Below are 16256 nucleotides of genomic sequence, written 5' to 3'. Positions count from 1 at the left end.
TGAATTACCAGTGGGCTACCTACACCTGTACTAGTCAAGGTTGAATTACCAGTGGGCTACCTACACCTGTACTAGTCATGGTTGAATTACCAGTGGGTTATCTACACCTGTACTAGTCAAGGTTGAATTACCAGTGGGCTATCTACACCTGTACTAGTCAAGGTTGAATTACCAGTGGGCTACCTACACCTGTACTAGTCAAGGTTGAATTACCAGTGGGTTACCTACACCTGTACTAGTCAAGGTTGAATTACCAGTGGGCTACCTACACCTGTACTAGTCAAGGTTGAATTACCAGTGGGTTATCTACACCTGTACTAGTCATGGTTGAATTACCAGTGGGTTATCTACACCTGTACTAGTCATGGTTGAATTACCAGTGGGTTATCTACACCTGTACTAGTCAAGGTTGAATTACCAGTGGGTTATCTACACCTGTACTAGTCAAGGTTGAATTACCGGTGGGCTATGAATTACCGGTGGGCCCCATTGATTTCGTAAGTCCATCTTAATCAGATAGAGTGACTTACGAAATCAATATTATTAAAAACTGCAAACATTTCTCTCCGCCCCAAGGCAAAATGTCTAGAATTGCAGCAAACTTGCTTAAAAACTGCTAAATGTTCTCTACTCTCCATGGCAACGTGTAGAATTGCAGTCAATTCATTATAAAACTTTTTTTCTTCTCCTCTGTTAAGAGAGGGGCCGCTAAAATGTTTTGCTCGCAAGGGCCCCCAAAAGGTCAGGGCTGGCTCTGACTGCATGTGTGGGTATAGATGTGGGTATAGATGTGGGTATAGATGTGGGTATAGATGTGGGTACAGATGTGGGTACAGATGTAGGGTACAGATGTGGGTATAGATGTGGGTATAGATGTGGGTATAGATGTGGGTATAGATGTGGGGTATAGATGTGGGTATAGATGTGGGGTATAGATGTGGGTACAGATGTGGGTATAGATGTGGGTATAGATGTGGGTATAGATGTGGGTACAGATGTGGGTACAGATGTGGGTACGGATGTGGGTACGGATGTGGGTACGGATGTGGGTACGGATGTGGGTACAGATGTGGGTACGGATGTGGGTACGGATGTGGGTATGGATGTTGGTACAGATGTGGGTACAGATGTGGGTACAGATGTGGATACGGATGTGGATGTGGGTATGGATGTGGGTACGGATGTGGGTATGGATGTGGGTATAGATGTGGGTACGGATGTGGGTACGGATGTGGGTACGGTGGGGAGATGTCGGTATGGATGCGGGTATGGATGTGGGTATAGATGTGGGTATGGATGTGGGTACGGATGTGGGTATAGATGTGGGTATAGATGTGGGTATGGATGTGGGTACGGATGTGGGTATAGATGTGGGTATAGATGTCGGTATAGATGCGGGTATGGATGTGGGTATGGATGTGGGTATAGATGTGGGTATAGATGTGGGTATGGATGCGGGTATGGATGCGGCCCCTCATGACGAGTTCAGTTTTTTTGTGGAATCCACCCTCATCAAAGTGGCCCATCCCTGGTATTGACCTACAGTGCCTTGCAAACGTCTTCATCCCCCTTGGCGTTTTTCCTATTCTGTTTCATTACAACCTGTAATTTAACATAATTTTTATTTGAATTTCATGTAATGGACATACAGAAAATAGTCCACATTGGTGAAGTGAAATGAAAAAAAGAACTTGTTTCAAAAAATGTATAAAAATATAAAACAGAATAGTGGTGCGTGCATATACAGTATATTCACCCTTCGCTATGAAGCCCTTAAAAAAGATCTGGTGCAACCAATTACCTCCAGAAGTCACATAATTAGTTCAATAAAGTCCACCTGTGTGCAATCTAAGTGTCACATGAACTGTCACATGATCTCAGTATATATACACCTGTTCTGAAAGGCCCCAGAGTCTGCAACACCACCAAGCAAGAGGCACCACCAAGCAAGAAGCACCATGAAGACCAAGGAGCTCTCCAAACAGGTCAGGGACAAAGTTGTGGAGAAGTACAGATCAGGGTTGGGCTATAAAAAAATATCAGAAACTTTGAACATCCCACGGAGCGCCATTAAATCCATTATAAAAAAATTGAAAGAATATGGCACCACAACAATCCTGCCAAGAGAGGGCCGCCCACCAAAACTCACAGACCAGGCAAGGTGGGCACTAATCAGAGAGGCAACAAAGAGACCAAAGATAACCCTGAAGGAGCTGCAAAGCTCCACAGCGGAGATTGGAGTATCTGTCCATAGGACCACTTTAAGCCGTACACTCCACAGAGCTGGGCTTTACGGAAGAGTGGCCAGAAATAAATAAGCAAACATGTTTGGTGTTCGCCAAAAGGCATGTGGGAGACTCCCCAACCATATGGAAGAAGGTACTCTGGTCAAATGAGACTAAAATTCAGCTTTTTGGCCATCAAGGAAAATGCTATGTCTGGCGCAAACCCAACACCTCTCATCACCCCGAGAATACCATCCCCACAGTGAAGCATGGTGGTGGCAGCATCATGCTGTGGGGATGTTTTTCATCGGCAGGGACTGGGAAACTGGTCAGAATTGAAGGAATGATAGATGGCGCTAAATACAGGGAAATTCTTGAGGGAAACCTGTTTCAGTCTTCAAGAGATTTGAGACTGGGACGGAGGTTCACCTTCCAGCAGGACAATGACCCTAAGCAATGACCCTTGCTAAAGCAACACTTGAGTGGTTTAAGAGGAAACATTTAAATGTCTTGGAATGGCCTAGTCAAAGCCCAGACCTCAATCCAATTGAGAATCTGTGGTATCACTTAAAGATTGCTGTACACCAGCAGAACCCATCCAACTTGAAGGAGCTGGAGCAGTTTTGCCTTGAAGAATGAGCAAAAATCCCAGTGGCTAGATGTGCCAAGCTTATAGAGACATACCCCAAGAGACTTGTAGCTGTAATTGCTGCAAAAGGTGGGTCTACAAAGTATTGACTTTGGGGGGGTGAATAGTTATGCACGCTCAAGTTTTCAGTTTTTTTTGTCTTTTTTCTTGTTTGTTTCACAATAAAAAATATTTTGCATCTTCAAAGTTGTAGACATGATGTGTAAATCAAATGATACAACCCCCCCCAAATCTATTTTAATTCCAGGTTGCAAGGCAACAAAATAGGAAAAATGCCAAGGGGGATGAATACTTTCGCAAGCCACTGTACCTGTATACAGTAAGTCAGGTATATAACAGCACTGTGTTGACCTACCTGTATAAGTCAGGTATATAACAGTGAGGAAGACTGCCCCAGCAGCCAGAGAGACCCCCAGGAAGAACAGGGTCTGGAACTCCTGTCTGGTCAGTCTGTCTTTCAGGTACTGGAGGAAGGCATAGGCCTGGAGCAACGCAAACACACCTGGTAGAGAGAGGGGGAGGAGAGAAAGAGAGAGCGAGGAGAGATGAGAGAGAGCGAGAGAGAGGGGGGAGGAGAGAGAGAGAGGGGGAGAGAGGAAAGAGGAGAGAGAGAAGGGCGAGGAGAGAGAGAGAGAGAGAGAGAGAGAGAGAGAGAGAGAGAGAGAGAGAGAGAGAGAGTTTACATTATACCCCTGTACAGGTAGGGAGAGGGAGGGGTGTCAACAAGCATCCATCACAGCAACATGCATCTCTATGCCTATAGAAGGTCTAATACACAGTGAGCTCCAAAAGTATTGGGACAGTAGCGACCCATCTTTTGTTGTTTTGGTTCTGTACTCCAGCACTTTGGATTTAAAATGATACAATGACTAGGAGGTTAAAGTGCAGACTCAGATTTAATAGGATATTTTCATATCGGCTGAACCGTTTAAAAAAAAAAACTTTCTGTACATAGTCCTCCCATTTTACAGGACCAAAAGTATTGGGACAAATTCACATATGTGTATTAAAGTAGTCAAAATTGAAGTATTTGGAACCATATTCATAGCACACAATGACTACATCAAGCTTGAGACTTTACACATTTGTTGTATGTATTTTACGGATAATCCTGAATGAATCGTGAGTAATGAGTGACAAAGTTAGATGCTGAAATATCATACCCCCCCCCCTTTCCAAAAAATGCTAACCTCCCCTGTTAAAACAACCCAAAAAACAGTCCCAATACTTTTGGAGCTCACTGTATCACTGTATGTCTCCCTATATAATCATTACATGGCTATCCATCTATCTAATCACTTGTCTGGAGCTGGGGGTGATAACAGGAAACGTCCAGAGTCAACTCTGTACAAGGGCAGCATCCTGTCCCAGGTGATTGGTCCTTACCTGCTGCAGCCATGTGTTCGCTGGTCCTGATTGGCTGGAAGCCCACAAAGGGGATCTGCATGGAGAGCACCAGACCAACGATGTAGAACGTACTGTAAGCTGTGGAGACAGACAGCGTTAACACACGACAGCGTTAACACACGACAGCGTTAACACACGACAAACAAACAGAGAAAGACAAAGACAGAGAAAGAGCCAGACTCCATTTCTATCCTGGGGGATGATAGCATCCCTTGTTCTCTTGTCTGGTGGCAGCAGACCCACAGACAGAAACCATTAAGCCTGCAGCCTCACAGACAGAAACCATTAAGCCTGCAGCCTCACAGAGAGAAACCATTAAGCCTGCAGCCTCACAGAGAGAAACCATTAAGCCTGCAGCCTCACAGAGAGAAACCACTACCTTCAAACTCAGTGCCTCATTGCATGACATCATGGGAAAATCAAAAGAAATCAGCCAAGACCTCAGAAAAAAATTGTAGACCTACACAAGTCTGGTTCATCCTTGGGAGCAATTTCCAAATGCCTGAAGGTACCACATTCATCTGTACAAACAATAGTACGCAAGTATAAACACCATAAGACCACGCAGCCGTCATACCGCTCAGGAAGAAGACGCGTTCTGTCTCCTAGAGATGAACGTACTTTGGTGCGAAAAGTGCAAATCAATCCCAGAACAACAGCAAAGGACCTTGTGAAGATGCTGGAGGAAACAGGTATAAAAGTATCTATATCCACAGTAAAACGAGTCCTATATCGACATAACCTGAAAGGCCGCTCAGCAAGAAGAAGCCACTGCTCAAAAACCGCCATAAAAAAGCCAGACTACGGTTTGCAACTGCACATGGGGACAAAGATCGTACTTTTTGGAGAAATGTCCTCTGGTCTGATGAAACACAAATAGAACTGTTTGGCCATAATGACCATCGTTATGTTTGGAGGAAAAAGGGGGAGGCTTGCAAGCTGAAGAACACCATCCCAACCGTGAAGCACGGGGGTGGCAGCATCATGTTGTGGGGGTGCTTTGCTGCAGGAGGGACTGGTGCACTTCACAAAATAGATGGCATCATGAGGTAAGAAAAGTATGTGGATATATTGAAGCAACATCTCAAGACATCAGTCAGGAAGTTAAAGCTTGGTCACAAATGGGTCTTCCAAATGGACAATGACCCCAAGCATACTTCCAAAGTTGTGGCAAAATGGCTTAAGGACAACAAAGTCAAGATATTGGAGTGGCCATCACAAAGCCCTGACCTCAATCCTATAGAAAATTTGTGGGCAGAACTGAAAAAGCGTGTGCGAGCAAGGAGGCCTACAAACCTGACTCAGTTACACCAGCTCTGTCAGGAGGAATGGGCCAAAATTCACCCAATTTATTGTGAGAAGCTTGTGGAAGGCTACCCGAAACGTTTGACCCAAGTTAAACAATTTAAAGGCAATGTTACCAAATACTAATTGAGTGTGTGTAAACTTCTGACCCACTGGGAATGTGATGAAAGAAATAAAAGCTGAAATAAATCATTCTCTCTACTATTATTCTGACATTTCACATTCTTAAAATAAAGTGGTGATCCTAACTGACCTAAGACAGGGAATTTTTACTAGGATTAAATGTCAGGAATTGTGAAAAACTGAGTTGAAATGTATTTGGCTAAGGTGTATGTAAACTTCCGACTTCAACTGTACCTGTCAGACCATAGGGCTCTGGTCAAAAGTAGTGCACTCTATAGGGAGAAGGGTGCTATTTGGGACGCAGTATACAATTACCACGCCCATGAAGGCCTCTACAGCTGCGGCTGCTTTCTGGAACAACCCAAACCCTTAATCTAGTTACATCTAATCTAACGTTACGTCATCTACCTAATAGGTTAGTCCAAATTGCCGTATGGGGCAGGACAGGGTGTGTCCCAACTGGCACCCTATTCTATATATAGTGCACTACCGTTGTTCAGAACCCTGAGGTAACACTGTGGGACAGCTGCGAGACCAGGCATCCATCAGAGATCTGTCTGTCTGTCTGTCTGTCTGGAAGGGGAGATTATTCAGGAGCTAATAAAAAAACTCAATTAGCTCTGCTTCCTGTTCCAGCCCTCCCACTGTCTCCTCTCTTCTTCTACTGTTCTCCTCCTCTCCATCTCCTCCTCTCCTCTCCCTCCCCCACCTCCCCCTCTCCTCTACTCCACCTCTACTCTCCTCCACCTCCCCCTCTCCTCTCCCACCTCCCCCTCTCCTCCATCTCCCCCCTCTCCTCTCCTCTCCTCCTCCACCTCCCCCTCTCCTCTCCTCCTCCACCTCCCCTCTCCTCCAGACTCAGTGTGTGTGGACTCACCGATGTAAACTCGTCTGCTGTAGCGCTGCATCAGCAGCAGGACAAACACATGGAGAGGAATCAGGTTGATGATGAAGACGTAGCCTCCCCATGCAGACACCTGGAACACACACACACACACACACACACACACACACACACACACACACACACACACACACACACACACACACACACACACACACACACACACACACACACACACACACACACACACACACACACACACACACACACACACACACACACACACACACACACACACAGCACCAGCACCAGTGAGAGCTGACCTACACAGCTCCAGCATAAGGACAGTGTAACTTGAACCCCTGTGTTGCTAACAGTATGGCCTCCCTGTCCCTGTCCGTACCACAGCTTCAACTAGTGACCCTCTGCTCAAAAACACAGGTGACCGCCCAGTGCGCCCACTTGACGATGGCTTTAAGCAAGGCTGAGAGTCAACACTGTTCCCTCAGGATTTAAGAGTCATTACTGTTCCCTCAAGAGAGTGATTACAGGTCCCTCAGGATTTAAAGGAGTGATTACAGTTCCCTCAGGATTTAAACAGAGTGATTACAGTTCCCTCAGGATTTAAAGGAGTGATTACAGTTCCCTCAGGATTTAAACAGAGTGATTACAGTTCCCTCAGGATTTAAAACAGAGTGATTACAGTTCCCTCAGGATTTAAAGGAGTGATTACAGTTCCCTCAGGATTTAAAACAGAGTGATTACAGTTCCTTCAGGATTTAAAACAGAGTGATTACAGTTCCCTCAGGATTTAAAGGAGTGATTACAGTTCCTTCAGGATTTAAAGGAGTGATTACAGTTCCCTCAGGATTTAAAGGAGTGATTACAGTTCCCTCAGGATTTAAAACAGAGTGATTACAGTTCCCTCAGGATTTAAAGGAGTGATTACAGTTCCCTCAGGATTTAAAACAGAGTGATTACAGTTCCCTCAGGATTTAAAACAGAGTGATTACAGTTCCCTCAGGATTTAAGAGAGAGTGATTACAGTTCCCTCAGGATTTAAAACAGAGTGATTACAGTTCCCTCAGGATTTAAACAGAGTGATTACAGTTCCCTCAGGATTTAAACAGAGTGATTACAGTTCCTCAGGATTTAAAGGAGTGATTACAGTTCCCTCAGGATTTAAAACAGAGTGATTACAGTTCCCTCAGGATTTAAAACAGAGTGATTACAGTTCCCTCAGGATTTAAACAGAGTGATTACAGTTCCCTCAGGATTTAAAACAGAGTGATTACAGTTCCCTCAGGATTTAAAGGAGTGATTACAGTTCCCTCAGGATTTAAAGGAGTGATTACAGTTCCCTCAGGATTTAAACAGAGTGATTACAGTTCCCTCAGGATTTAAAGGAGTGATTACAGTTCCCTCAGGATTTAAGAGAGAGCGATTACAGTTCCCTCAGGATTTAAAACAGAGTGATTACAGTTCCCTCAGGATTTAAAACAGAGTGATTACAGTTCCCTCAGGATTTAAAGGAGTGATTACAGTTCCCTCAGGATTTAAAACAGAGTGATTACAGTTCCCTCAGGATTTAAAGGAGTGATTACAGTTCCCTCAGGATTTAAAACAGAGTGATTACAGTTCCCTCAGGATTTAAAACAGAGTGATTACAGTTCCCTCAGGATTTAAAGGAGTGATTACAGTTCCCTCAGGATTTAAAACAGAGTGATTACAGTTCCCTCAGGATTTAAACAGAGTGATTACAGTTCCCTCAGGATTTAAAACAGAGTGATTACAGTTCCCTCAGGATTTAAGAGAGAGTGATTACAGTTCCCTCAGGATTTAAGAGAGAGTGATTACAGTTCCCTCAGGATTTAAAGGAGTGATTACAGTTCCCTCAGGATTTAAGAGAGAGTGATTACAGTTCCCTCAGGATTTAAGAGAGAGTGATTACAGTTCCCTCAGGATTTAAACAGAGTGATTACAGTTCCCTCAGGATTTAAAGGAGTGATTACAGTTCCCTCAGGATTTAAGAGAGAGTGATTACAGTTCTCTCAGGATTTAAGAGAGAGTGATTACAGTTCCCTCAGGATTTAAGAGAGAGTGATTACAGTTCCCTCAGGATTTAAAACAGAGTGATTACAGTTCCCTCAGGATTTAAAGGAGTGATTACAGTTCCCTCAGGATTTAAAGCAGAGTGATTACAGTTCCCTCAGGATTTAAAACAGAGTGATTACAGTTCCCTCAGGATTTAAACAGAGTGATTACAGTTCCCTCAGGATTTAAAACAGAGTGATTACAGTTCCCTCAGGATTTAAAGGAGTGATTACAGTTCCCTCAGGATTTAAAACAGAGTGATTACAGTTCCCTCAGGATTTAAGAGAGAGTGATTACAGTTCCCTCAGGATTTAAGAGAGAGTGATTACAGTTCCCTCAGGATTTAAAACAGAGTGATTACAGTTCCCTCAGGATTTAAACAGAGTGATTACAGTTCCCTCAGGATTTAAAGGAGTGATTACAGTTCCCTCAGGATTTAAACAGAGTGATTACAGTTCCCTCAGGATTTAAAACAGAGTGATTACAGTTCCCTCAGGATTTAAAGGAGTGATTACAGTTCTCTCAGGATTTAAAGGAGTGATTACAGTTCCCTCAGGATTTAAAACAGAGTGATTACAGTTCCCTCAGGATTTAAAGGAGTGATTACAGTTCCCTCAGGATTTAAACAGAGTGATTACAGTTCCCTCAGGATTTAAAACAGAGTGATTACAGTTCCCTCAGGATTTAAAGGAGTGATTACAGTTCCCTCAGGATTTAAAGGAGTGATTACAGTTCCCTCAGGATTTAAACAGAGTGATTACAGTTCCCTCAGGATTTAAAACAGAGTGATTACAGTTCCCTCAGGATTTAAAACAGAGTGATTACAGTTCCCTCAGGATTTAAAACAGAGTGATTACAGTTCCCTCAGGATTTAAAGGAGTGATTACAGTTCCCTCAGGATTTAAAACAGAGTGATTACAGTTCCCTCAGGATTTAAAGGAGTGATTACAGTTCCCTCAGGATTTAAAACAGAGTGATTACAGTTCCCTCAGGATTTAAAACAGAGTGATTACAGTTCCCTCAGGATTTAAAGGAGTGATTACAGTTCCCTCAGGATTTAAAGGAGTGATTACAGTTCCCTCAGGATTTAAAGGAGTGATTACAGTTCCCTCAGGATTTAAAACAGAGTGATTACAGTTCCCTCAGGATTTAAGAGAGTCTCAGTGTATCACTGTGCTTTCCCTGAGGGGCTAAGGCACGATGATGGATGTTTGTTCCTGTATTTACTTTACATATTTCATTGATGAGATGCCAGCTGCTGTACAGAACTGAATGGAAGGACAAGGACACCTTTGCTGTGATTATAATGACTTACAGACACAGCGTTGTGGACTGCCATCCCTCTACTCTTCAAAGTGCAACGGGAAATACACAACAGCCTTCACTGGCTTTGTGTTCACTGTACCTGAAGACTGTCACTGTACTGAAAACAACATTCAGGCAGCGCGTGTGCTCAGTGTGTGCGTCTCTGTGTGTGTGAGAGAGAGGAGAGAGGAGAGAGAGAGAGAGAGAGAGAGAGTGTGTATGTGTGTGTCTCACCATGTAGAAGTATGAGAGGCAGCAGCCTATGGCCCAGAACACTGATCCAGTCTTCACTGATTTCACCTAACAGACAGAGAGGAGAGGAAACGGTTCATATTGTTACACATTTTATTCAAACGTTGCGTTGAAACATCCCAGTAATATGGTGCCAGAGAAAGCAGCAGTAAAATACACAGGGTGTATCCCAAATAGCACCCTATCCCTGTAGTGTACTACATCTAACCAGAGCCCTATGCCCCCCCCCCCCCCCCCCCCGTCTCTGATCAAAGTAGTGAACTCATATAGGGAATAGGAAACCATTTCAGATGCACACGGTGAAAAACTAAATGTTTTACCTTCCGACAGAAGTAAGGCTTACAAAAGAGGCATAGAACAGCTGCATATTGAACAGGGACAGTAATGAGACATAGAACAGCTGCATATTGAACAGGGACAGTAGAGAGACATAGAACAGCAGCATATTGAACAGTAGAGACATAGAACAGCTGCATATTGAACAGTAGAGACATAGAACAGCTGCATATTGAACAGGGACAGTAGAGAGACATAGAACAGCTGCATATTGAACAGGGACAGTAGAGAGACATAGAACAGCTGCATATTGAACAGTAGAGACATAGAACAGCTGCATATTGAACAGGGGCAGTAGAGAGACATAGAACATATGCATATTGAACAGTAGAGACATAGAACAGCTGCATATTGAACAGGGACAGTAGAGACATAGAACAGCTGCATATTGAACAGTAGAGACATAGAACAGCTGCATATTGAACAGTAGAGACATAGAACAGCTGCATATTGAACAGTAGAGACATAGAACAGCTGCATATTGAACAGTAGAGACAGAACAGCTGCATATTGAACAGGGACAGTAGAGAGACATAGAACAGCTGCATATTGAACAGTAGAGACATAGAACAGCTGCATATTGAACAGGGACAGTAGAGAGACATAGAACAGCTGCATATTGAACAGGGACAGTAGAGAGACATAGAACAGCTGCATATTGAACAGGGACAGTAGAGAGACATAGAACAGCTGCATATTGAACAGTAGAGGCATAGAACAGCTGCATATTGAACAGTAGAGACATAGAACAGCTGCATATTGAACAGGGACAGTAGAGACAGAACAGCTGCATATTGAACAGGGACAGTAGAGACAGAACAGCTGCATATTGAACAGGGACAGTAGAGAGACATAGAACAGCTGCATATTGAACAGTAGAGGCATAGAACAGCTGCATATTGAACAGGGACAGTAGAGACATAGAACAGCTGCATATTGAACAGTAGAGACATAGAACAGCTGCATATTGAACAGTAGAGACATAGAACAGCTGCATATTGAACAGGGACAGTAGAGAGACATAGAACAGCTGCATATTGAACAGTAGAGACATAGAACAGCTGCATATTGAACAGGGACAGTAGAGAGACATAGAACAGCTGCATATTGAACAGGGACAGTAGAGAGACATAGAACAGCAGCATATTGAACAGTAGAGACATAGAACAGCTGCATATTGAACAGTAGAGACATAGAACAGCTGCATATTGAACAGTAGAGACATAGAACAGCTGCATATTGAACAGTAGAGACATAGAACAGCTGCATATTGAACAGGGACAGTAGAGAGACATAGAACAGCTGCATATTGAACAGTAGAGACATAGAACAGCTGTATATTGAACAGGGACAGTAATGAGACATAGAACAGCTGCATATTGAACAGTAGAGACATAGAACAGCTGCATATTGAACAGGGACAGTAGAGAGACATAGAACAGCTGCATATTGAACAGGGACAGTAATGAGACATAGAACAGCTGCATATTGAACAGGGACAGTAAATTATTCATGGTTTTTCCTTAACGACCTGCTAGACCGCTACACTACACAGCATTAGCTCATTTCAAACTAGAGATCTGTAGCTCACAGAACCAGACATCTTAGGCAGTGTGTGTGTGTGTGTGTGTGTGTGTGTGTGTGTGTGTGTGTGTTATTAGGCTAACATAGAGCTTATAAGGCTTGACTTAAACAAGTCTGACTTACAACCTAGGATTGGACAGATGAGAATTAAAATGTTCCACAAAAGCCTGCGAGACGTTAATGCAGATTAAATAAAGTCAACAACAGGAAGTATCTGGGGTATGTTGCCATGGTTACGAGACCCATCATTATTTTTCTTGGTAATACAGGAAGGAGCCTGGTCGGGATGTGCCGGGATACCGGTCACCGGTATTAAACACACACACACACACACACACACACACACACACACACACACACACATACACACACACTCACACACACACACACACACACACACACACACACACACACACACACACACCCAGTATTGGAGCCAAACTTTATTTCTTATCTATTAATTAACTGATGTCAGTTTGATATCAGATGCTTTATTAACTATACAGTGTCTGTCTGTGTTAGTCAGTCGCTCCTCAGTCAGACTTCCATCTAGTTAAAGACAGAAGTGTATCCAGGTCTTTGATGACTGTCTGTCTGTGTTAGTCCGTCGCTGCTCAGTCAGACTTCCATCTCGTTAAAGACAGAAGTGTATCCAGGTCACTGGGAAGCGGCCTGGCAGATATAGAACAGCTGAATGGAAGGGTTTTGGTAGTTGGAAGTTCAATGTTTAGCTGCATGTGTAGCAGAGGTTGTTTGGTGGCCTGAAAACGTGTGATCAGTAACCTTGTCCCAGAGCTGATGCCTAAACTGAATTGACCCCAAATCTGCCCTGGAAAATCACTAATTAAATCCTGCAGTGTGTCTGTGTGTGTGTGTGTGTGTGTGTGTGTGTGTGTGTGTGTGTGTGTGTGTGTGTGTGTGTGTGTGTGTGTTTAATACCGGTGACCGGTATCCCGGCACATCCCGACCAGGCTCCTTCCTGTATTACCAAGAAAAATAATGATGGGTCTCGTGGACCAATAAAATAAAAAATATATATGAAAGCACTAATGCAAAAATACTAAATATGTTTGTGTGAATAGCTGCATAGCTACCCAAACCAGAAACCATGGGTATAAGGCAGTATTCACCCAAACCAGAAACCATGGGTATAAGGCAGTATTCACCCAAACCAGAAACCATGGGTATAAGGCAGTATTCACACAAACCAGAAACCATGGGTATAAGGCAGTATTCACCCAAACCAGAAACCATGGGTATAACGCAGTATTCACACAAACCTGAAAGCACAAACCACCTCATTTAACAATGGCAACGTGACTGGGAATATGGCTGAATACAAACAGTGTAGTTATTACCTCCGTAAGACAATCAAAACAGGCAAAACGTTGGTACAGAGACAAAGTGGAGTCGCAATTCAACTGTTCAGACACGAGACGTATGTGGCAGGGTCTACAGACAACACGGCCTACAAAGGGAAAACCAGCCATGTCATGGATACTAACGTCTTGCTTCCGGACAAGCTAAACACATTCTTCCCCCGCTTTGACTATAACACAGTGCCACCGACGCAGCCCGCTACCAAGGACTGTGGGCTCACCTTCTCCATGGCCGACGTGAGAAAGACATTTAAACGTGTTAACCCTCACAAGGCTGTCGGCCCAGACGGCATCCCTAGCCGCGTCCTCAGAGCATGTGCAGACCAGCTGGCTGGTGTGTTTACAGACATATTCAATTAATCCCTATCCCAGTCTGCTGTTCCCACATGCTTCAAGATGGCCACCATTGTTCCTGTACCTAAGAAGGCAAAGATAACTGAACTAAATGACTATCGCCCCGCAGCACTCACTTCTGTCACCATGAAGTGCTTTGAGAGACTAGTCAAGGATCATATCACCTCCACCTTACCTGACACCCTAGACACACTCCAATTTGCTTACCGCCCCAATAGATCTGTGCGTACTCAGCCCCCTCCTGTACTTCCTGTTCACACACGACTGCGTGGCCACGCACACGTCCAACTCAATCATCAAGTTTGTAGATGCACACTACAGTGGTAGGCTTGATTACCAACAACAACGAGACAGCCTACAGGGAGGAGGTGAGGGCCCTCGGAGTGTGGTGACAGGAAAATCTACATCGACGGGACAGTAGTGGAGAAGGTGGAAAGTTTTAAGTTCCTCGGCGTACACATCACGGACAAACTGAAATGGTCCACCCACACAGACAGTGTGGTGAAGAAGGCGCAGCAGCTCCTCTTCAACCTCAGGAGGCTGAAGAAATTTGGCTTGTCACCAAAAACACTCAAACTTTTACAGATGCACAATCGAGAGCATCCTGTCGGGCTGTATCACAGCCTGGTACGGCAGCTGCTCCGCCCATAACCGTAAGGCCCTCCAGAGGGTGGTGAGGTCTGCACAACACATCACCGGGGGCAAACTACCTGCCCTCCAGGACACCTACACCACCCGACGTCACAGGAAGGCCAAAAAGATCATCAAGGACAACAACCACCCGAGCCATCGCCTGTTCACCCCGCTATCATCCTGAAGGCGAGGTCAGTACAGGTGCATCAAAGCTGGGACAGAGAGACTGAAAAACAGCTTCTATCTCAAGGCCATCAGACTGTTAAATATCCATCACTAGCCGGCTACCACCCAGTTACACAACCCTGTACCTTAGAGGCTGCTGCCCTATATACATAGACATGGAATCGCTTTCCACTTTAATAAATGGATCACTAGTCGCTTTAATAATGTTTACATACTGCTTTACTCATCTCATATGTATATACTGCATTCTATTCTACTGTATTTAGTCAATGCCACTCTGACATTGCTCGTCCTAATATTTATACATTTCTTAATACCATTCTTTTACTTTTAGAATCACTAGGAACACAAGCATTTTACTACACCCACAATAACATCAGTTAAATATGTGTATGGATCAATAACATCTGCTAAATATGTGTATGGACCAATACCATCTGCTAAATATGTGTATGGACCAATAACATCTGTTAAATATGTGTATGGACCAATAACATCTGTTAAATATGTGTATGGACCAATAACATCTGTTAAATATGTGACCAATAACATCTGTTAAATATGTGCATGGACCAATAACATCTGTTAAATATGTGACCAATAACATCTGCTAAACATGTGACCAATAACATCTGTTAAATATGTGTATGGACCAATAACATCTGTTAAATATGTGTATGGACCAATAACATCTGTTAAATATGTGTATGGACCAATAACATCTGTTAAATATGTGTATGGACCAATAACATCTGTTAAATATGTGTATGGACCAATAACATCTGTTAAATATGTGACCAATAACATCTGTTAAATATGTGACCAATAACATCTGTTAAATATGTGTATGGACCAATAGCATCTGTTAAATATGTGTATGGACCAATAACATCTGTTAAATATGTGACCAATAACATCTGTTAAATATGTGTATGGACCAATAACATCTGTTAAATATGTGTATGGACCAATAACATCTGTTAAATATGTGTATGGACCAATAACATCTGTTAAATATGTGTATGGACCAATAACATCTGTTAAATATGTGTATGGACCAATAACATCTGTTAAATATGTGTATGGACCAATAACATCTGTTAAATATGTGTATGGACCAATAAAATGTGATTTGATGAAAGTGATATATTAACACTCTGGCTTCATTCATACATTAGATCAGACATCACAACGCTAGGCTAATAACCTCAATATTTGATGCCTATATTTAAACCAGGCTACATCACTTAAGAAGTGTGGCCAATAAACTCAATATTTGATGCCTACATTTAAACCAGGCTAGTGTAGTGTGGTGACTGACAGAACTTTGAGTTGATTCAACTGTGACAAATACAACAAGAAACCATTACATTCCTGTCCATATTTTCTCCATTTCAGTGGTAGAATCACGTCAGATTGTTGTCGCTGGTATTATATGCTTTTAAATAGCATTTCCGATTTGAACAGGAATACTGATATATTACCAATTTTCTTGGGAAGGACTTTTTGGGGATTTTAGAGAAAATCCCAAGAGTTTGTTCTGTTGCATTGCTGTGTTTCCACTAACCCATAGATAATAT

General features: G+C 43.2%; 1 protein-coding gene across 2 annotated transcripts in view; it reads right to left on the bottom strand.

The window, feature by feature from the left end:
- LOC123727364 (dolichyl-diphosphooligosaccharide--protein glycosyltransferase subunit STT3B) overlaps positions 1-16256 on the bottom strand; it is an 88155-nt gene that overhangs the window by 28611 nt on the left and 43288 nt on the right. For both annotated transcript variants that reach the window (XM_082959007.1, XM_045696429.2), the window contains 4 exons: positions 10187-10252; positions 6587-6686; positions 4261-4359; positions 3230-3376 (listed from right to left, as the gene is read on the bottom strand). In XM_082959007.1, coding sequence (XP_082815133.1) covers positions 3230-3376; positions 4261-4359; positions 6587-6686; positions 10187-10252 — 412 coding nt within the window. The remainder of the gene's footprint in view (positions 1-3229; positions 3377-4260; positions 4360-6586; positions 6687-10186; positions 10253-16256) is intronic.

This window comes from Salmo salar, chromosome 02 (assembly GCF_965601325.2).
Source record: "Salmo salar chromosome 02, fSalSal1, whole genome shotgun sequence".
Lineage (NCBI taxonomy): Eukaryota > Metazoa > Chordata > Actinopteri > Salmoniformes > Salmonidae > Salmo > Salmo salar.
This window is presented reverse-complemented; position numbering and strand designations above follow the sequence as displayed.